Source organism: Oncorhynchus mykiss, chromosome 27 (genome assembly GCF_057628025.1).
Source record: "Oncorhynchus mykiss isolate SJ-2025 chromosome 27, ASM5762802v1, whole genome shotgun sequence".
In the NCBI taxonomy this organism is placed as follows: Eukaryota; Metazoa; Chordata; class Actinopteri; order Salmoniformes; family Salmonidae; genus Oncorhynchus; species Oncorhynchus mykiss.
The window spans coordinates 15,310,276-15,332,775 of NC_143048.1; the positions used below are offsets into that span (position 1 = coordinate 15,310,276).

The 22,500-nt window shown below is 44.1% G+C and overlaps 1 protein-coding gene across 4 annotated transcripts in view; it reads left to right on the forward strand.

Annotated features, from left to right (window-relative positions):
• The window catches only part of LOC110507624 (A-kinase anchor protein SPHKAP), an 82,966-nt gene that overhangs the window by 34,981 nt on the left and 25,485 nt on the right, over positions 1–22,500 (forward strand). For all 4 annotated transcript variants that reach the window (XM_036964927.2, XM_036964926.2, XM_021587725.3 and 1 more), the window contains exons 2-3: positions 17,236–17,338; positions 19,417–19,527. In XM_036964927.2, the coding sequence (XP_036820822.2) occupies positions 17,236–17,338; positions 19,417–19,527 (214 nt within the window). The remainder of the gene's footprint in view (positions 1–17,235; positions 17,339–19,416; positions 19,528–22,500) is intronic.

Here is a 22,500-nt window from a genome sequence, read left to right on the forward strand (position 1 = left end):
CCTTTACTGTACCATCACTGCAAACACCACAAATCCGTCTGGATCCGGGTGCCAGACCTGGGCCAGCAGGATTAGATCTGGCCTGCCGGACTCCGGGCAGATGTTGGCCACATGTTTGTGCTAGCTGGGATTGTATGAACGAATACATTGATCATATCTCTGTACTATAGAGAAATAACTCGCCATCAGAACTTGTTTCATTGGGTAAACACATGTTTAGCACACTGAGGTCTGGTCTCTGAAGAAGATACTCGAAACACTTCAACTACTTTAGACCCAGATTCATCATGAACTTTTAAGTCCCTGGTAGGCAGGATACGTTTCTTGACTAATTGAAAGACATTAAACAACATTTGGATCGCTGTTAGGGTTTCTGTAAACAATTGCAATTGTGGCAATCACTCACCTCCTTCCAAAAAGTCATTGAAAGTCAATGGCTCTTGTGAAAAAATGAACTTCTTCTCATCTTTGTATTTCACTTGTACAGCCAGCAGCCTAGTCAGCACTACCCTAACACTGCCTATATAAACACAACTACGTTCAACTTCAATACATTCTAATAAAAATGAGCCTAATGAACAACGCAGGACACAATATTGATATTCACACTAATGGTTGCATGCACTACATTTGCATATCGCGTATGGATTTCAGCATATGAGATTGCGATAAACATCTAGCTAATTTTGCAATGGTTACATAAAATCCCTTCAACCGAACAACATATTCATTGCTTTCTCCTTGCTTTATTGTGCTGCACTTATTAACTATATATTTAGTAACACACACGAGGCAAGCACCACATTTGACTCTACAGTAGATACCGTAGATAGTACACACAAGGCACACATGCCTAGAAAAAGTATCGACAGCTGACAGTTAACAACATCATAGCTACCCAGGCACACATCCATTACTAACCCTTTAAAATGTGTCATTGCGTTTTTGTACCTCAGGACATTCATTTCCAATGGAACGCTGCGTGTGCCTTGCAGCATTGCGTTGCAGAGGCCGTTGCTGTACGTTCTGTGTGGTGCATATGTTGGATTTATCGAACGAATGCATCAAGTTGTATGCGTTTTACTTGACAGAAAGTAGCAAAATGTGAATGTCGAATTTTTGTTGCACACATATCCAGTCAAAAGAATGTGGAGTTACATAATAAAAACAGTTTGACTGTAGAATTTCTTTACATTTTTTATTCATTTATTTGCCATGTAGCATACGTATTATTTATTCGATGACATATACAAATGAATTGTGAGAGTCTATAACATAATTTCCCGACCAAAATGCATAGTCTTGAAGCGATATGCTATAATAAATAGCTATGATAGCAGAGAGTGGGCTCTTTCAACAATGAGACCAACATTGCGAAAGGTGGTCTTGATCGCGCTGTTGGGCCGGGACCAGCCCCGACGAAAACGCAGGTCTGTGTGGGTCCAGAGATGGTTGAAGTCGTGAAAGCAAGCAGGGGAGTTCCACTGTCTCATTCAAGAGCTTTGACTGTTTAAGATAGGAATTCCGAAGTCACTTTTGTCTGGACCGAAGCCAGTTCGATCACCTGCTCCAGATGGTTGGAGACAGGATCGCCCGGATGGATAACAACTACCGGGAGCCCATCAGCCCAGTTGAACGCCTGGCGATTTGTCTCCGGTAAGCTAAATTCTAATACATTTTTAAAGGCTTTGATAGCGTAATTGATTGATATTAGATATATTTTATGTGCAACCTAGCTAGCTATAAAGGGCTCTCTAGTTAATAGCCCACATGTGACATCAGATGTACTTCTACAGAATGTTCATTAGGACTATAACTTTTGCCAAAGTTGGTTAAAAATATTTTTTTAATGATGCAATGTTACCAAATTAAAAGAAAGTTGAGGTGCCTTCTGCCCTGATGAAGGTAGACTGGTCTTCTTCAGGACCCCTTGTTGTACAAAACAGTTACCATCATTGATTAGATTATTCTTGGAATCATGTACACTCTTAGAAAAAAGGGTTCCAAAAGTGTCGTTCTGCTTTCCCCATAGGATAACCCTTTTTGGTTCCAGGTATAACCCTTTGGGGAAATGATTATACATGGAACCCAATAGGGTTCTACTTGGAACCAAAAGAGTTCTACCTGGAACCAAAAAGGGTTCTTCAAAGGGTTCGCCTATAGGGACATCCGGAGAACCCTTTTAGGTTCTAGATACCTTCTAGGTACCTTTCTTTAGAGTAGAGTTGGCCTGGGCTACAGTTTATTGATATAGTCACAGACTGAATTGTACAGTTTCAAGGCATTGTTAATGATGGTTGATGAGTATTACAATATAATTAGTAGAGCATAATAAACAGTAATGAGGTAGCTATATGAGTAGATAGAATATGTTGGTGGAATTCAAGTTACACACAATTGTGATAATTATTTTGAATTATATTTCTGCTTCTTGGCGACAGGGGACTCCCATGGGACTATCGGAGTTGGACGGTCCACGGTGGCAGGCATTGTCCCCTCTGTGGCACAAGCCATTTGGGACTGTCTGGTTGGTGAATACATGCCTGTCCCCAAGGAGGAAGCCTGGAGGGCCATTGCTGCCGAGTTCATGGAGAGGTGGAATTTCCCCAACTGTCTTGGCTCCATTGACGGGAATAGTAGTAATCCAGGCTCCACCGTGCTCGGGTTCGCAATTCTACAACTACAAGGGTACATATTCAGTTGTACTCTTGGCTGTTGTAGACGCCATCTACTGTTTCCGTGTTGTCGAATTTGGTGCTTATGGCAAGGGAAGTGATGGCGGGATCATCCGGGACTCTGCCTTCGGGCCAGGCACTTTTTTTTTAAAAATGTATTTTTATTTAACCTTTATTTAACCAGGTAGGCTAGTTGAGAACAAGTTTTCATTTACAACTGTAACCTGGCCAAGAATAAAGCAAAGCAGTTCGACACGTACAACAACACAGAGTTACACATGGAATAAACAAACAATAAATAATAAAATAATAAAAAGTCTATATACAGTGTGTGCAAGTGAGGTAAGATAATGGAGGTAAGGCAGTAAATAGGCCATGGTGGCAAAGTAATTCTGAAATACCGATGGTGGGTAGTACATGGGGCTTTGGTGACAACAGGGATGGCACTGTGATAGACTGCATCCAATTTGCTGAATAGAGTGTTGGAGGCTATTTTGTAAATGACATCGCCGAAGTCGAGGATCGGTAGGATGGTCAGTTTTACGAGGGTATGTTTGGCAGCAAGTCAGAACCGTCCAGAGTAGTGATGCTGGACAGGCGGGCAGGTGCGGGCAGCAAACAGTTGAAGAGCATGCATTTAGTTTTACTTGCATTTAAGATCAGTTGGAGATTCCAACACCTGCATCACTCCCTGGGGCTGGGACCCGTTCCCCACGTTTTCGTCGGTGACGAGGCCTTCCCTTTGATACCCAACCTTATGAGGCCCTACGTTGGACGCCAGCTGCCATTGCCAAAGCCTGTAAATCAAATCAAATCGAATCAAATCAAATCCAATTTTATTTGTCACATACACATGGTTAGCAGATATTAATGCGAATGTAGCGAAATGCTTGTGCTTCTAGTTCCGACAATGCAGTAATAACCAACAAGTAATCTAACTAACAATTCCAAAACTACTGTCTTATACACAGTGTAAGGGGATAAAGAATATGTACATAAGGATATATGAATGAGTGATGGTACAGGGCAGCATAGGCAAGATACAGTAGATGGTATCGAGTACAGTATATACATATGAGATGAGTATGTAAATAAAGTGGCATAGTTAAAGTGGCTAGTGATACATGTATTACATAAGGATGCAGTCGATGATATAGAGTACAGTATATACGTATGCATATGAGATGAATAATGTAGGGTAAGTAACATTATATAAGGTAGCATTGTTTAAAGTGGCTAGTGATATATTTACATCATTTCCCATCAATTCCCATTATTAAAGTGGCTGGAGTTGAGTCAGTGTCAATGTCAGTGTGTTGACAGCAGCCACTCAATGTTAGTGGTGGCTGTTTAACAGTCTGATGGCCTTGAGATAGAAGCTGTTTTTCAGTCTCTCGGTCCCAGCTTTGATGCACCTGTACTGACCTCGCCTTCTGGATGATAGCGGGGTGAACAGGCAGTGGTTCGGGTGGTTGATGTCCTTGATGATCTTTATGGCCTTCCTGTAACATCGGGTGGTGTAGGTGTCCTGGAGGGCAGGTAGTTTGCCCCCGGTGATGCGTTGTGCAGACCTCACTACCCTCTGGAGAGCCTTACGGTTGAGGGCGGAGCAGTTGTCGTACCAGGCGGTGATACAGCCCGCCAGGATGCTCTCGATTGTGCATCTGTAGAAGTTTGTGAGTGCTTTTGGTGACAAGTCGAATTTCTTCAGCCTCCTGAGGTTGAAGAGGCGCTGCTGCGCCTTCTTCACGATGCTGTCTGTGTGAGTGGACCAATTCAGTTTGTCTGTGATGTGTATGCCGAGGAACTTAAAACTTGCTACCCTCTCCACTACTGTTCCATCGATGTGGATAGGGGGGTGTTCCCTCTGCTGTTTCCTGAAGTCCACAATCATCTCCTTAGTTTTGTTGACGTTGAGTGTGAGGTTATTTTCCTGACACCACACTCCGAGGGCCCTCACCTCCTCCCTGTAGGCCGTCTCGTCGTTGTTGGTAATCAAGCCTACCACTGTTGTGTCGTCCGCAAACTTGATGATTGAGTTGGAGGCGTGCGTGGCCACGCAGTCGTGGGTGAACAGGGAGTACAGGAGAGGGCTCAGAACGCACCCTTGTGGGGCCCCAGTGTTGAGGATCAGCGGGGAGGAGATGTTGTTGCCTACCCTCACCACCTGGGGGCGGCCCGTCAGGAAGTCCAGTACCCAGTTGCACAGGGCGGGGTCGAGACCCAGGGTCTCGAGCTTGATGACGAGCTTGGAGGGTACTATGGTGTTGAATGCCGAGCTGTAGTCGATGAACAGCATTCTCACATAGGTATTCCTCTTGTCCAGATGGGTTAGGGCAGTGTGCAGTGTGGTTGAGATTGCATCGTCTGTGGACCTATTTGGGCGGTAAGCAAATTGGAGTGGGTCTAGGGTGTCAGGTAGGGTGGAGGTGATATGGTCCTTGACTAGTCTCTCAAAGCACTTCATGATGACGGAAGTGAGTGCTACGGGGCGGTAGTCGTTTAGCTCAGTTACCTTAGCTTTCTTGGGAACAGGAACAATGGTGGCCCTCTTGAAGCAGACTGGTATAGGGATTGATTGAATATGTCCGTAAACACACCGGCCAGCTGGTCTGCGCATGCTCTGAGGGCGCGGCTGGGGATGCCGTCTGGGCCTGCAGCATTGCGAGGGTTAACACGTTTAAATGTCTTACTCACCTCGGCTGCAGTGAAGGAGAGACCGCATGTTTTCGTTGCAGGCCGTGTCAGTGGCACTGTATTGTCCTCAAAGCGGGCAAAAAAGTTATTTAGTCTGCCTGGGAGCAAGACATCCTGGTCCGTGACTGGGCTGGATTTCTTCTTGTAGTCCGTGATTGACTGTAGACCCTGCCACATGCCTCTTGTGTCTGAGCCGTTGAATTGAGATTCTACTTTGTCTCTGTACTGACGCTTAGCTTGTTTGATAGCCTTGCGGAGGGAATAGCTGCACTGTTTGTATTCGGTCATGTTACCAGACACCTTGCCCTGATTAAAAGCAGTGGTTCGCGCTTTCAGTTTCACGCGAATGCTGCCATCAATCCACGGTTTCTGGTTAGGGAATGTTTTAATCGTTGCTATGGGAACGACATCTTCAACGCACGTTCTAATGAACTCACACACCGAATCAGCGTATTCGTCAATATTGTTATCTGACGCAATACGAAACATATCCCAGTCCACGTGATGGAAGCAGTCTTGGAGTGTGGAGTCAGCTTGGTCGGACCAGCGTTGGACAGACCTCAGCGTGGGAGCCTCTTGTTTTAGTTTCTGTCTGTAGGCAGGGATCAACAAAATGGAGTCGTGGTCAGCTTTTCCGAAAGGGGGGGCGGGGCAGGGCATTATATGCGTCGCGGAAGTTAGAGTAACAATGATCCAAGGTTTTACCACCCCTGGTTGCGCAATCGATATGCTGATAAAAGTTAGGGAGTCTTGTTTTCAGATTAGCCTTGTTAAAATCCCCAGCTACAATGAATGCAGCCTCCGGATAAATGTTTTCCAGTTTGCAAAGAGTTAAATAAAGTTCGTTCAGAGCCATCGATGTGTCTGCTTGGGGGGGATATATACGGCTGTGATTATAATCAAAGAGAATTCTCTTGGTAGATAATGCGGTCTACATTTGATTGTGAGGAATTCTAAATCAGGTGAACAGAAGGATTTGAGTTCCTGTATGTTTCTGTGATCACACCACGTCTCGTTAGCCATAAGGCATACGCCCCCGCCCCTCTTCTTACCAGAAAGATGTGTGTTTCTGTCGGTGCGATGCGTGGAGAAACCCGCTGGCTGCACCGCCTCCGATAGCGTCTCTCCAGTGAGCCATGTTTCCGTGAAGCAAAGAACGTTACAGTCTCTGATGTCCCTCTGGAATGCTACCCTTGCTCGGATTTCATCAACCTTGTTGTCAAGAGACTGGACATTGGCAAGAAGAATGCTAGGGAGTGGTGCACGGTGTGCCCGTCTCCGGAGTCTGACCAGAAGACCGCCTCGTTTCCCTCTTTTTCTGAGTCGTTTTTTTGGGTCGCTGCATGGAGTCCATTCCGTTGTCCTGTTTGTAAGGCAGAACACAGGATCCGCGTCGCGAAAAACATATTCTTGGTCGTACTGATGGTGAGTTGACGCTGATCTTATATTCAGTAGTTCTTCTCGACTGTATGTAATGAAACCTAAGATGACCTGGGGTACTAATGTAAGAAATAACACATAAAAAAACAAAAAACTGCATAGTTTCCTAGGAACGCGAAGCGAGGCGGCCATCTCTGTCGGCGCCGGATCTAAGGATCTTTAACAAAAGCAAGGTTCGTTGTTGAATGCGCCTGTGGGATTCTGGCAGAGAATGTATTGTAGAGTGCTTGGTCTCAGCCCCTCAAATGTTGATGCCTGCGTGAAAGCCACATGTGTTCTCCACAACTACCTGTGGAGGTCATTCCAGGAGTCTCTCCAGATGGAGATTGGCACGCCAAATGGTTACCTACCTGATGTCACCAGGGAAGGTGCCAACAACGCCCCCAGACAGGCACTCCAGGTGAGGGAGAAGCTGACTACCTACTTCTCATCGCCAGGAGGTGATGCAGCATGCCGTGGAGTGAATCAACTCTTTTAAGAGCCCCATAACACAAAGGTTATTTTAAGAACCATCCACCGTTGTCCATGAATTGCATTTTTTCACAGATTACTTTATGTCTCATTGTCTCTGTTCATTTGGAATTTATATTTAAGTGACATTTAGGAGTAAAGACCACACCTTAAACCCCTTCCCTCTCCCATTAACGTCAGTATTATACACACCTGGCATGGTACCAGGTGAGCAGGAGCACTAATTAAGGTTATACGACATACAGTTAGTATGATAACAAAGGGAAAGGGTAACCTAGGGTCCATACAACTACAGTGCCTTGCGAAAGTATTCGGCCCCCTTGAACTTTGTGACCTTTTGCCACATTTCAGGCTTCAAACATGAAGATATAAAACTGTATTTTTTTGTGAAGAATCAACAACAAGTGGGACGCAATCATGAAGAGGAACGACATTTATTGGATATTTCAAACTTTTTTAACAAATCAAAAACTGAAAAATTGGGCGTGCAAAATTATTCAGCCCCTTTACTTTCAGTGCAGCAAACTCTCTCCAGAAGTTCAGTGAGGATCTCTGAATGATCCAATGATGACCTAAATGACTAATGATGATAAATACAATCCACCTAGGTGTAATCAAGTCTCCGTATAAATGCACCTGCACTGTGATAGTCTCAGAGGTCCGTTAAAAGCACAGAGAGCATCATGAAGAACAAGGAACACACCAGGCAGGTCCGAGATACTGTTGTGAAGAAGTTTAAAGCCGGATTTGGATACAAAAATATTTCCCAAGCTTTAAACATCCCAAGGAGCACTGTGCAAGCAATAATATTGAAATGGAATGAGTATCAGACCACTGCAAATCTACCAAGACCTGGCCGTCCCTCTAAACTTTCAGCTCATACAAGGAGAAGACTGATCAGAGATGCAACCAAGAGGCCCATGATCACTCTGGATGAACTGCAGAGATCTACAGCTGAGGTGGGAGACTCTGTCCATAGGACAACAATCAGTCGTATATTGCACAAATCTGACCTTTATGGAAGAGTGGCAAGAAGAAAGCCATTTCTTAAAGATATCCATAAAAAGTGTCGTTTAAAGTTTGCCACAAGCCACCTGGGAGACACACCAAATATGTGGAAGAAGGTGCTCTGGTCAGATGAAACCAAAATGTGACTTTTTGGCAACAATGCAAAACGTTATGTTTGGCGTAAAAGCAACACAGCTGAACACACCATCCCCACTGTCAAACATGGTGGTGGCAGCATCATGGTTTGGGCCTGCTTTTCTTCAGCAGGGACAGGGAAGATGGTTAAAATTGATGGGAAGATGGATGGAGCCAAATACAGGACCATTCTGGAAGAAAACCTGATGGAGTCTGCAAAAGACCTGAGACTGGGACGGAGATTTGTCTTCCAACAAGACAATGATCCAAAACATAAAGCAAAATCTACAATGGAATGGTTCAAAAATAAACATATCCAGGTGTTAGAATGGCCAAGTCAAAGTCCAGACCTGAATCCAATCGAGAATCTGTGGAAAGAACTGAAAACTGCTGTTCACAAATGCTCTCCATCCAACCTCACTGAGCTCGAGCTGTTTTGCAAGGAGGAATGGGAAAAAATGTCAGTCTCTCGATGTGCAAAACTGATAGAGACATACCCCAAGCGACTTACAGCTGTAATCGCAGCAAAAGGTGGCGCTACAAAGTATTAACTTAAGGGGGCTGAATAATTTTGCACGCCCAATTTTTCAGTTGTTGATTTGTTAAAAAAGTTTGAAATATCCAATAAATGTCGTTCCACTTCATGATTATGTCCCACTTGTTGTTGATTCTTCACAAAAAAATACAGTTTTATATCTTTATGTTTGAAGCCTGAAATGTGGCAAAAGGTCGCAAAGTTCAAGGGGGCCGAATACTTTCGCAAGGCACTGTAGTACAGTTTACCACCATCTTCACTAGTCTGACAAAATGCTGGTGGAATTGTTTTATTTTCAACTTTTCTGTCTTAAATCTGCAAAGGCGTAGGTAAGAAATAAGCAGATTAAGTCTAAATGAGATATTAATAAAGAAATTAAAGACTATGAAGACCTTAGAATTTAAGTATTCAAGTACAGGAAAGAACATGACAGGTATGTGTGTTGTAAAAATTTGACAAAAAATAAAACACCTGTTGAAAGAGGTGTGTGTGTGTCCTTTCATGTATGTGCGTGTAAAAATACTAAAATTTATGTGAAGCCTGTAATCTGTAAGAGAACAACAAGAGCACACATTTTTTGGCACAACTGCAGACAGATACAGGGACTACTGATAAAGCCTAGACTTAGTAGGGGAACTTCAGACATGGCCATAAAGGGAGAGAGGGCAGGGCACTGGAGATCTGAGGTACAGAGAGGAGTGGAGGAGGTGTGTGTTTGTGTGTGTGTGTGTGTGTGACTCTGTCTCTGAAAAAAATAATGGAATGTGTAGCCATAACACAGCTAAATTAACAAATGGCCCCTGGACGTCAAGGACACGGCAGGTAGCCTGGACGTGATTGACGCAGGGTGGCAGGTAGCCTAGTGGTCAAAGTGTTGGGCCAGTAACTGAAAGGTTGCTGGATCGAATCCCTGAGCTGACAAGGTAAAAACGAGGCAGTTAACCCCCTGTTATGCTGTCATTGTAAATAAGAATTTGTCCTAAACTGACTTGCCTAGTTAAATTAAAAATATATGTACGTATATTCACCTTTAGTCTTTTAAGAGACCAACAATTCTCCGGTGTGTGAGTTTCAATTCTGTAAAAACACAAATAATGAATGCTATCCTAAGACTTTAGAAACAAATTACTTTATGAATTGACTGAATTTAAACAGAACTGATATGTGTAAAAGGAAAGGTACAATGAGGGAGGTCAAAATAACAACCAGACAACTCCTCCTCTTCCTGTCCTTCCTGTGAGCTGGTCAGCTAAATTGACTCCATCTCTAGAAGGGAAGAGAAAAACAACACATACAAGCATTACATAATATAACACCATAAAAAGTGAGATTTATGTTAACTAAATAATGCTTGTAGAGTGTAGTTAGTTGCATAAATATTGGAACAGTGTGGTAAAGTTAGTAAATCTTGCTGTTTACTCATGGAATTTGCATTTCAGATTAAAAGATGAATATGACAAATATTTAGACAGCAAACTGTTGTTTTAGGATATTTTCTAACCCAGAACCAGCAGCTATATATTTGCCTCATATTAATCCTTTGATCTGAAATACCAATTAGCCTACATGAGTATACTGTAAAAATGACCTACTTTACTTCACTGTCTCAATACTTATGACACTAACTGTGTTGTGGAGAAGAAAAATGTACCATTGAACTCGGCTTTGAAAAGCAGCTGATACATTTTAAACTTGACTGCTGCTTTGCTGAGGCAGCCTCCTCAGGGTTGGCACCAGGCTCATGGCAAAGAGGGTCTCTTCATCCTCCTTCCTGTGAGCATCAGGTTGGGCTGCTGTGAGGTTCATAATGAGGTTCATTAAAATCGTGTGTTTCATAATAATCTCAGGTGGTCCTAGATCCAGAGGTGCTTCCTCCGTTTCCTCATCTTCCATGGCTGCACCGGTAGTGGTCATACTCGTAGATGATGTAGACGTTGTAGAGGGTCTCTCTGCACCTGTGGAGGCTATGATCGCACTTGTAGATGATGTAGAGGGTCTTGATGCACCGGTGGTGCCCACACTTGTGGATGATGTAGTAGAAGGCTGTAAAATTGCCACTCGTTGCCCTAGGCACAATAAATGGTTCCAGAAAAGAAAGAATGTGGCCGAAGCGCCAAGGTTGCTGGCCTGAAATTGCTGACCCAGACCTCTTCTTCTCTTTCTCTGCCCTTCTCTCTCTCTGATACCTGTCCCTGGGTCGTCTCCACTTCCTCCTACAGTCTTCTTATACATAGACATGAACATGATAGGCCAAACCAATACCATAACTATAGTTCTTAGATACTGCAGCTATCATGAACATGTCACCTACTGTACACACAGTGTTATCTGACCAAATTATCAGCGGTAGTATCTACCATCATTTCTATTACTATTTATCTCACATACACACTCACAGTCTTTCAAATATGATTATTTGGCCAAGTTATCAGGGGTAGTAACTAACATTATTTATATTGCTATTTCTCTTTCACACACACACACACACACACACACACACACACACACACACACACACACACACACACACACACACACACACACACACACACACACACACACACACACACACACACACACACATACCCATTGGCTAGGTTAGCAAGCTAGCTAGTTAGGTTAGCTAGCTAGCTAAGTAGCCACATCTAGCACAAGCTCACTACTAAACTGACCTGGCAATCCAACTATCGTGGACACTTGTCTCCAAGCAGCATTTTTTTTAAATACCTGAATTCAGTCAGTATAGTTGCGTAGCTGCGCAGAATGCTATGCAGCATTGATGCAATGACGCAGTCGGTGACTTCGAAGCGTTAACATTAGCTATTAGCTAGCTAGCTAGGTAACGTTAGCTAACTGCTGTAGATAAGTTACCCTGTTAGTGTTAGCCAACTGTTAGCTAATGTTAGCTAATTGCCACGGTAACATTACAAAACATTTGGTGTCGAATTAACACAAGTTTATTGGTTTATTCAACTGTGGTAATACAAAAAAATAGCCGCTTCAAGTACCTACCTTTTGTACTGTATGTCCATTCTGTCAAACTGAGCTAAAATCATTAGCTAGATAGTTAGCTAACAGTAGCTACGCTTTTAGAATGGCGCCAAGCCTAGTTTGGTTAAGAAAAACTGGCTATACTATACCGATCGACTGCTAGGTAATAATTCATATTTGGCTTAATATCTGGAACTAGCTAATGATACATGATAAGAAGGATACGCTAAATGGTTGACATAGGCCACTTTTGAATTTAAAACAATATTACTTACCTGAATGCAAAGACATTCTGTCAGTGTCAGCATGAGGAAGAAAATATAAATGGTGGCAAAATCTAAATTTAACTGCTAATCTGTGAGCAGGATCTCATTGACTCTCGCAATATTTATAAAACACTATATTCGAATTAACTCTGTGTTTTACCTCGACTCTAGTGGTCACAATCAGTCACTTAATTCCCAAAATAGTTAAAGCTGCTCTTTTCGAGTCAAATAATAGTAACTCTGCTGTAATGACTTTATTATTTGCTGTGCAGCAAACTTCCCCTCAAAAGAGGGGACTTACCTACCTTGGGAAAAATACAATGTAGGCACACATAAATTCTGATTGATACTGCTATAAGTAGGCTAATTTCTTTAACGAGTCAGACGCGAAGGATATACTACTTTCTCGGGAATGGGCCCAAATCCCCATCATTTGCGCGAAGAAAAGACGGAGAAAAAGGGGGCGGTGGTCGGGTTGCCTTCTGAGAATTCATAGGCGAGTGAGTAAACCCCCTCTACCATCAGTCCATTTAGCCAACGTGCAATCATTGGATAACAAAATGGATTACCTCTGATCAAGGATATCCAACCAACGGGACATTAAAAACTGTAATATCTTATGTTTCACCGAGTCGTGGCTGAACTACGACATGGATAACATACAGCTGGTGGGTTTTTCAGTCCATCAGCAAGATAGAACAGCTGCCTCTGGTAAGACAAGGGGTGGCAGTCTGTGTCTATTTGTAAATAACAGCTGATCCAAATAATCTAATGTTAAGGAAGTCTCAAGGTTTTGCTCACCTGAAGTAGAGTATCTCATGATAATCTGTAGACCACACTATTTACCAAGAGAGTTTTCATCTATATTTTTCATAGCTGTCTACCACCACAAACCAATGCTGGCACACAACGAGCTGTATAGGGCCATAAGCAAATAGGAAAATCTTCATCCGGAGGCGGTGCTCCTAGTGACCGGGGACTTTAATGGAGGGAAACTTAAATCCATTTTACCTCATTTCTACCAGCATGTTAAATGTGCAACCAGAGGAGAAAAAAACTCTAGACCACATTTACTCCACACACAGAGACGCGTACAAACTTCTCCCTCGCCCTCCATTTGGCAAATCTGACCATAACTCTATCCTGCTTACAAGCGAAAACTAAAGCAGGAAGTACCAGTGACTCGCTCAATAAGGAAGTGGTCAGAGGACGCAGATGCTAAGCTACAGGACTGTTGTGTTAGCACAGACTGGACTATATTCCGGGATTCTTCCAATGGCATTGAGGAGTACAATACATCAGTGACTGGCTCCATCAAAAACGTCATCGATGACGTCGTACCCACAGTGACCATACGTACGTACCCAAAACCAGAAGCCATAGATTACAGGCAACATCTGCACTGAGCTAAAGGGTAGAGCTGCCGCTTTCAAGGAGCGGGACTCTAACCCGGACTCTTATTAAAAAATGCCCTCAGATGAACCATCAAACAGGCAAAGCATCAATACAGAACTAAGATTGAATCGTACTACACCGGCTCCAATGCTCATCGGATGTGGCAGGGTTTGCAAACTATTACGGACTACAAAGGGAAGCACAGCCGCGAGCTGCCCAGTGACACATGGCTACCAGACGACCTAAATAACTTGGCACAGGGCCAGACGGATTACCAGGACTTGTACTCCAATCATGCGCTGACCAAATGTCAGTGTCTTCACTGACATTTTCAACCTGTCCCTGACCGAGTCTGTAATACCAAAATGTTTCAAGCAGACCACCATAGACACTGTGCCAAAGAACACCAAAGTAACCTGCCTAAATACAGGATTAAGATCGAATCCTACTACACTGGCTCTGATGCTCGTTAGATGTGGCAGGGCTTGAAAACTATTATGGACTACGAAGGGAAATCCAAACGCAAGCTGCCCAGTGACGCGAGCCTACCAGACGAGCAAAATGCCTTTTAGGCTCGCTTCGAGGCAAGCAACACTGAAGCATGCACGAGATCACCAGCTGTTCTGGATGACTGTGTGATAACGCATTGGTAGCCGATGTGAGCAAGACCTTTACACAGGTCAACATTTACAAAGCCACGGGGCCAGATGGATTACTAGGACGTGTACTCAAAGCATGCGAGGGCCAACTGGCAGGTGTCTTTACTGACATTTTCAACCTCTCCCTGACTGAGTCTGTAATACCTATGTTTCAAGCAGACCACCATAGTTCCTGTGCCCAAGGAAGCGAAGGTAACCTGCCTAAATGATTATCGCCCCGTAGCACTCAAGTCTGTAGCCATGAAGTGCTTTGAAAGGCTGGTCATGGCTCACATCAACACCATTATCCCATAAACCCTAGACCCACTCCAATTTGCATACCGCCGCAACAGATCCACAGATGATGCAAAATCTATTGCCCTCCACACTTCCCTTTCCCACCTGGACAAAAGGAACTCTTATGTGAGAATGCTATTCATTGACTTCAGCTCAGCGTTCAACACCATAGTACCCTATCACTAAGCTATCACTAAGCTAAGGACCCAGGGACTAAACACCTCCCTCTGCAACTGTATCCTGGACTTCCTGACGGGCCACCCCCAGGTGGTAAGGGTAGGCAACAACACGTTTACCACACTGATCCTCAACTGTGGGACCCCTCATCGGTGTGTAGTCCCCCCTCTTAGTCCGCTCCTGTACTCTCTGTTCACCACGACTGCGTGGCCAAGCATGACTCCAACACCATCACTGACGACACAACAGTGATCTGATCACCGACAACGATGAGACAGCCTATAGGAAGGAGGTCAGATAACTGGCAGTGTGGTGCCAGGACAACAACCTCTCCCTCAATGTGAGCAACAAAAAAGAGCTGATCGTGGTCTACAGTAAAAGGTGGGCCGAACAGGTCCCCATTAACATCAATGGGGCTGTAGTGGAGCGAGTCGAGAGTTTAAAGTTCCTTGGTGTCCACATCACCAACAATCTATCATGGTCCAAACACACCAAGATAGTCGAGAAGAGGGCACGACAAAACCTTTTCCCCCTCAGAAGACTGAAAAGATTTGGCATGGGTCCCCAGATCCTCAAAAAGTTGGCGTGGTCAGAGGAAAGCCCATAAAAACCATAGACCCACTCCAATTTGCATACCGCCGCAACAGATCCCCAGATGATCCAATATCTATTGCCCTCCACACTTCCCTTTCCCACCTGGACAAAAGGAACACCTACATGAGAATGCTATTCATTGACTACAGCTCGGCGTTCAACACAGTACCCTCAAAGCTATCACTAAGCTAAGGACCCAGGGACTAAACACCTCCCTCTGCAACTGTATCCTGGACTGCCTGACGGGAGACCCCCAGGTGGTAAGGGTAGGCAACAACACAACTGCCACACTGATCCTCAACTCTGGGGCCCTTCAGGGGTGTGTGCTCAGTCCCCTCCTGTACTCCCTTTTCACCCATGACTGCGTGGCCAAGCATGACTCCAACACCATCATTAAGTTTGCTGACGACACAAAAGTGGTAGGCCTGATCACTGACATTGATGAGACTGCCTATAGGGAGGAGGTCAGAGACTTGTCAGTGTGGTGGCAGGATAACAACCTCTCCCTCAACGTGATCAAAACAAAGGAGATTGATTGTTGATTACAGAAAAAGGAGGACCGGGCACGCCCCCATTCTCATCAGTGGGGCTGTAGTGGAGCAGGTTGAGAGCTTCAAGTTCCTTGGTGTCCACATCACCAACAAACTATCATGGTCCAAACACACCAAGACAGTCGTAGAGAGGGCACGACAACGCCTATTCCGCCTCAGGAGACTGAAAAGATTTGTCATGGGTCCTCAGATCCTCAAAAAGTTCTATAGCTGCACCATCGAGAACATCCTGGTTGCATCACCGCCTGGTATGGAAACTGCTCGGCCTCTGAAAGCAAGGCAATGCAGAGGGTAGTGCATACGGCCCAGTATATCACTGGGGCAAAGCTTCCTGCCATCCAGGACCCACCCAGGACCTTCTTGCCACCCAGGTCTCAGAAGAAGGCCCAAAAAAATACCAAGGACTCCAGCCACTCTAGTCATAGACTGTTCTCTCTGCTACCGCACGGCAAGCAATAACGGAGCGCCAAGTTTAGGTCAAAAAGACTTCTTAACAGCTTCTACCCCCAAGCCATATTGAACTGTTGATCAAAAGGCTACTAAGACTATTTACATTGTCCCCACCACCCATTTATACGCTGCTACTCTCTATTTATTATCCATGCATAGTCCCTTTACCTCTACCTACATGTACATATGACCGCTGCCCCCGCACATTGACTCTGTACCGCAAACCCCTGTATATAGCATTGCTACTGTTATTTTCTTGTTGTTCCTTAATTATTTGATATTTCTATATTTTTTGTTGGTTAAGGACTTGTAAGTAAACATTTCACTGTAAGGTCAACACCTGTTGTATTCGGCGCATGTGACAAATAAAATTTGATTTGATTTGAATCCCTAAATTAAACCAGTTCCAAAATGAAATACTTTTAATTTACCATGAAAGTGATGATCACAGAGCCAGCTGTCTCTCTGGTCTTCATATACCTCCCTCCTTTTTATGTGCCAGTTTTATCCAAATTAATACAAACTTCTGATAAAAAATCTGGCGCTTTTAAACTTACAAATCACAGATAAAATGATTTAATGAGGAAAATCATTTATTTCCTCCTTTCAATCCTATATTGGTTGTAAACATACCAATGATCAACATACATTGTCTCAAGCACCTCAAGACAAATGTGATGGCTGAGTTTACCTTTGTTTTTAGTAAAGGTTCACAGTTTTTGTGTTCCTCTCATGCAATTCTCTAATGGCTGGTCCTGTACAGCAGTGGGCATGCCAGGGATGCCAGGGATCATGTCCCCAGGCGAAGTTGTTCACCAATGGGCTAATAGGCTCTCTGAAGCCCAAACAGAGGCCTTGCCCTGGGGTTGTGTACAGTAGGCCCTGACACAGACACACTTTGTTCTCCTCCTGCAGTAACTTCCAGTCATCAGCCATGTTCGAGAGCTCTGAGTCGGCAGCCGCCGAGGGAGTCAACACAGACAGCACCCTGGGATCCCCCATCACCGCCTGCAAGAAGGTAAATACAGGGGGACGATGTGTGTGCACAGTATGTCCGGTAAATATTAATGTGTGTGTGTGTGTGTCCCTCTCCCTGGTGAGGGAGAGTTTGTGCCATTGCGACAGAGAGTAATGATGGAGGACCAGGTGTTTCAGGTCATCTAGTTGGATTCATCATCTCACTGTGCCAAGGAGACAATGAGAGAAATGGCAAAAAACACTGGTCTCGGGGAGATTACATTGAGTTTCAACTTCTTCTGTTCTGCTCCCCCTCCTTCCTCTTGAATAAGGAGCATTGTCAGTCGATATAGCTGCTTGTTCAGTCACTTCATTAGTAGACGGGTTGTCACGTTAAATGACTTCCACTGAGCCTCGTCGCTTTGCCGCTAACATACAAAAACAATATTACATCACAGGAGGTTGGTAATGGCTGGAGCGGAATGGCATCAAATACATCGAACACAGGGTTTGATGCCATTCCATTGGTTCCTTTCCACCCGTTATATTGAGCCATTCACCACTCAGCAGCCTCCACTGTCTTACATGTAGTATTGGTAATAGGAGTGTCCACACAATGACACAAAACTGTATGGCTTCCAAGTGTGTATTTATCAAGACAAGATATCAACCCTAACTCTAGGTCAGGTCCCCTGACTTGACAAAGACCTAGCAGTCTAAATATTGCCTTAATAAAATACATGTGGGAGAATAATATTATTTTAACTGGTGAACATTTACTGAGATCAAGCTCCTGCTCAAGCTCCTGTATGAAGCTGGGTTATGTTCATTGGTGCACATCGACGCAAAACATTTTGTAACGGAAGAAAAGGGCAATTATTGGACAAGTTCAAATAGCACATTTCTGTTTTGGGCGGTTATCTCCCATTTTGTGCCTCATGAACACAACCCTGCCCTCACTCCAAGCTCTGCCAAATTGTGATGTCATGACCATGAGGCCGTCTGAGTGTGAGTCATCTCTACCTGGCGATGGCCCAGAGCAGATGGACAACACCAGAGGGAGATAGTGCAGGACAGGGGCACAGGGGGCATGATGGCATGAGCCTAAAAATACACTATGGAAATGATTATGATCTCTATTGTTTTGTAACCTGACTACCCATCCACATCGCTCTGGCCAAACGCCACACCCACTAGCGTTTCTTTTCCTGGATTTGCTTTCCTCCCTGCTTTCAGGGAGGTTGGGTTAAATGTAGAAGACACATTTGGGTTGAATACATTCAGTTGTGCAACTGACTAGCTATTCCCTTTCCCTTATTATATAATTCCCTTCAACCTCATGGCTTGGTTTTTGCTCTGACTTGCGCTGTCAACTGTGGGACCTTCTATAGACAGGTGTGTGACTTTCCAAATTGTGTGCAATCAATTGTAGACTCCAATCAAGTTGTAGAAACACCTCAAGGATGATCAATGGAAACAGGATGCACCTAAGCTCAATTTCAAGTTTCATTGCAAAGGGTCTGAATACTTATGTAAATAAGGTATTTCTGTTTTTTATTTTTAATATATATGCTAAATGTTTTGTCATTATGGGGTATTGTGTGTAGATTGATGAGGGATTTAAAACAAATCTATTTTAGAATACGGGTGTAACGTAACAAAATGTTGAAAAAAATCAAGGGGTCTGAATACTTTCCGAATGCACTGTACGTGTCCCTCTGACAAGGTACTCTTGACTCTTGAGTGTCATTGAAAGTCGCAGGTCAACAGGACTTGACACTTAACGCATAGCGTCCTTTGAAACAGCTCGCGGGGGAAGAGTAAAAACACAGTAAATATGTGGAGAGTAAATAGGCTAACTGACAGGCTATTGATCCCTCTTACAGAGGAAGGTCCCACAGAGCACCTCCTGAACAAAGGGCCTGTAGAGATCTTTATAGCCAGAGGGTAAATACTAAGGTTGTCAGCTGAAGGTGAATGGGGTCTCGTGTGTGTGTGTTTGTGTGTGTGTGTGTGTGTGTGTGTGTGTGTGTGTGTGTGTGTGTGTGCGTGCGTGCGTGTATTTGTATGTTATACATTCTGAGAAGGAGTTCAGTCATGTGTCTGTGTGTAAGAGTGTGAGTTATCTGTGTCTTCCAGGTGCTGTGCAGTAGCAGTGTGCTGGACTCATCAGAGTACTGGCTGAGGAATGAGAAGGCTCTGTGCAGGCTGGGCCTTCTGGAGGATGACGCTGAGGGGAGATATAACACGGTGAGCAGTGTGTGCCTATTTGATTTATAACTATATGACCACCAAATCTATGACAATTTATAGAACTTTGTAGAACAGGAATTCTCCCTTGGGTACTCGACTGGTAAGCCTTGGTGTTCTTACTAGAAAACAAAGGTATCACTCCGTGTGTCTGTCCTTTCCCTCAGTCTCATTCTGAGCTCTGAGTCAATTAAAAAGCGTTTTCATCTTCCCATTGTGTGTGCAAATGATACAGTGCCGTTTTCACACAATGTGTCCAGACTGGATGAGGAGCAGGGGTTAGGTGTGTGTGTGTGTGTGTGTGTGTGTGTGCACCCTCTTCTGTTAACCAGTATTATCACAGTAATAGGCCTGTGGCCATATCAGCTTAGTTAATTACAGACTCTGAGCCAGGAGTGAACAGGGTCTGTGTTAGTGAGTGTGTGGAATGCAGATTTAATACATTTGGCTGGATATGGTATTTCTGGTTTTGGTTGGGGAGCGGGGGAAAGGTTGGTTTATTAGTGTGTTCATTTGGATCATTTATGGAATCCTCTAACATGGTCACTTTAATCAGTGTGATTGTTACAATGTGATTGTCATTGATTACACACACAGCGGCAGCAGAGGTATTCAAATTAAGCTCGGAGGTCGTGTTTACGACAGGTTCAAGTTTATTGTCCCTGAAGGGAAATTGTCTTGACATTGATATGTCATCCTGGTTGTTTCACAAAGTGTGATATCTTTATTATCCACTCATTTCATATGATGGAGACAATATGGCCACACACGAACTGGTTGATTATGTGACAATTACAGTGACGTCTATTCCTGAATGTGTGTGTGGAAGGCTCAGGAAGTAGAAGGGACTATGCACTCAGGAGCTCAAAGTGCAAAGATAAAAATCTTGTAAGCTCTCTTTTCACTCCTTACCAAATCTAGGTCTTGTCACTTTTGATCACTCTCTCATGTTTTAAGGCAGGGCCTGAGCTCACAGTGAGATGTTACCGAGTTGCGATAGTCACAGTGAATTTCATCTGAACACATTGACAGAGGGTAAGCAATTTGGAACCGAAGTCTTCTACACTGTTAGTTCTGCTCTGCTAGTTACAGTGAAGTTACGGAGATATGTTTCCAATCCTATTTTACATTTTTGTAGAGATGAGATCTATATCATTGTTCATCTCAGACCCCAGAACCAAATGTTGCATGCACTAATAATCTGTCACCAAACACCAAAACTATTCCCAGTTTCACTCTCTCTCTCTGCACACTGCCACACTAACACTGCCACACCCACACCCACACACACACACACACACACACACACTGCTGCAGCTATGTAGATAATTGAATTCTATTCAATGAGATATGGGGAGCTGAAAATGACAATTTAAGCTGTATCTCACGGCTGATGGCTAGGACAGAGTTAGTTACAGTGATGAGATAAGATATTCCCAATTCATATCATTCCTCACTGCTCTAATTGCCTGCTTGGTCCCACAGCAACTGTGTGTCTGCCAGTCGGCTTGCTTGTGTGCCTGCCTGTCTGCCTGCTTGTGTGCCTGCCTGTCTGCCTGCTTGTGTGCCTGCCTGTCTGCCTGCTTGTGTGCCTGCCTGTCTGCCTGCTTGTGTGTCTGCCTGTCTGCCTGCTTGTGTGCCTGCCTGTCTGCCTGCTTGTGTGCCTGGGTCTAGGATTGGGTATGACTGGAAATGGGACATCGTTACCAGTTAGTTATATTATGTAATATTATTCCAGAGTTGGAGGCTGAATGGAGAGCTGAACAGGTGTAGACTCTATACACATTAGTGCTGTGAATATTCAATGAGCTCTACAACTCTAATATTCCAGAACTAAAATCTTGTGTAATTTGGTCAGCTAATTGAGTTTCTTCGGTTTACGCACAATCTGTCCACGAGAGATTACCACAACCAAGACCAGCATACAGACAGTGCATATGAATAATGGAAGTGCCTGTAATGTATCTTGGCTGGTGCTATTGCTTGGAGGTCAGGGGTCAGGAGCCACAGAAGGGTACCAAGGTTGTGTTCCAAATGGCACCGAATTCCCTATTTAGTGCACTACTGTAGTGCATCATTTAGAGAACAGGGTGCCATATGAGACACAGCCAGAGACAGAGCATCCAAGTGGCTCACAATCACAACATGGCCTGACTGTGGCGGTCTTACATAACAAACACAGGGGAACACACAGAGGACACAGGAAGAATGACTGAGTGTGCTGAGTTAAGAGCATTGGGACATAGAGAGAAAGAGAGAGACAAAGGTTAGAGTTGAGAAGAAGGGTTTGAAGGTGGGAGAGATTGAGTGAGGGGGAGAGGATTTGTTGTTGAGTGAAGAGGAAGAGAGCTTAGAAGTGGGTGGAGGACTGTGTGCATGTGTGCTTGTGTGCACACGGGTGTGCGTAGCAGCCTATTGTACTACATACCCTGTGAATATTTGTAATCTTTATTGAAAATTAGTGAGACCGTTTTAAGGAGTTTCTGCTCCTGTGCTTGTGTGATCGAGCGTGTGTATTTGTGTTGTGTGTGTTTGTGTTGTGTGTGTCTGTGTTGTGTGTGTCTGTGTTGTGTGTGTGTGTGTGTGTGCGTGTGTGTGTGTGTGTGTGTGTGTGTGTGTGTGTGTGTGTGTGTGTGTGTGTGTGTGTGTGTGTGTGTGTGTGTGTCTGTGTGTGTGTCTGTGTTGTGTGTGTGTGTATTGCAATATATTGCACTATAGCCTGTGAATATTTGTAATCTTTATTGAAAATGAGTGAGACCGTTTTAAGGAGTTTCTGCTCCTGTGCTTGTGTGACCAAGCATGTGTGTTTGTGTTGTGTGTGTCTGTGTTGTGTGTGCCTGTGTTGTGTGTGTGTGTGTGTGTGTGTGTTGTGTGTGTCTGTGTTGTGCATGTGTGTGTTGTGTGTGTGTGTCTGTCTTGTGTGTGTGTGTGTGTTGTGTGTGTGTTGTGTGTGTTTGTGTTGTGTGTGTCTGT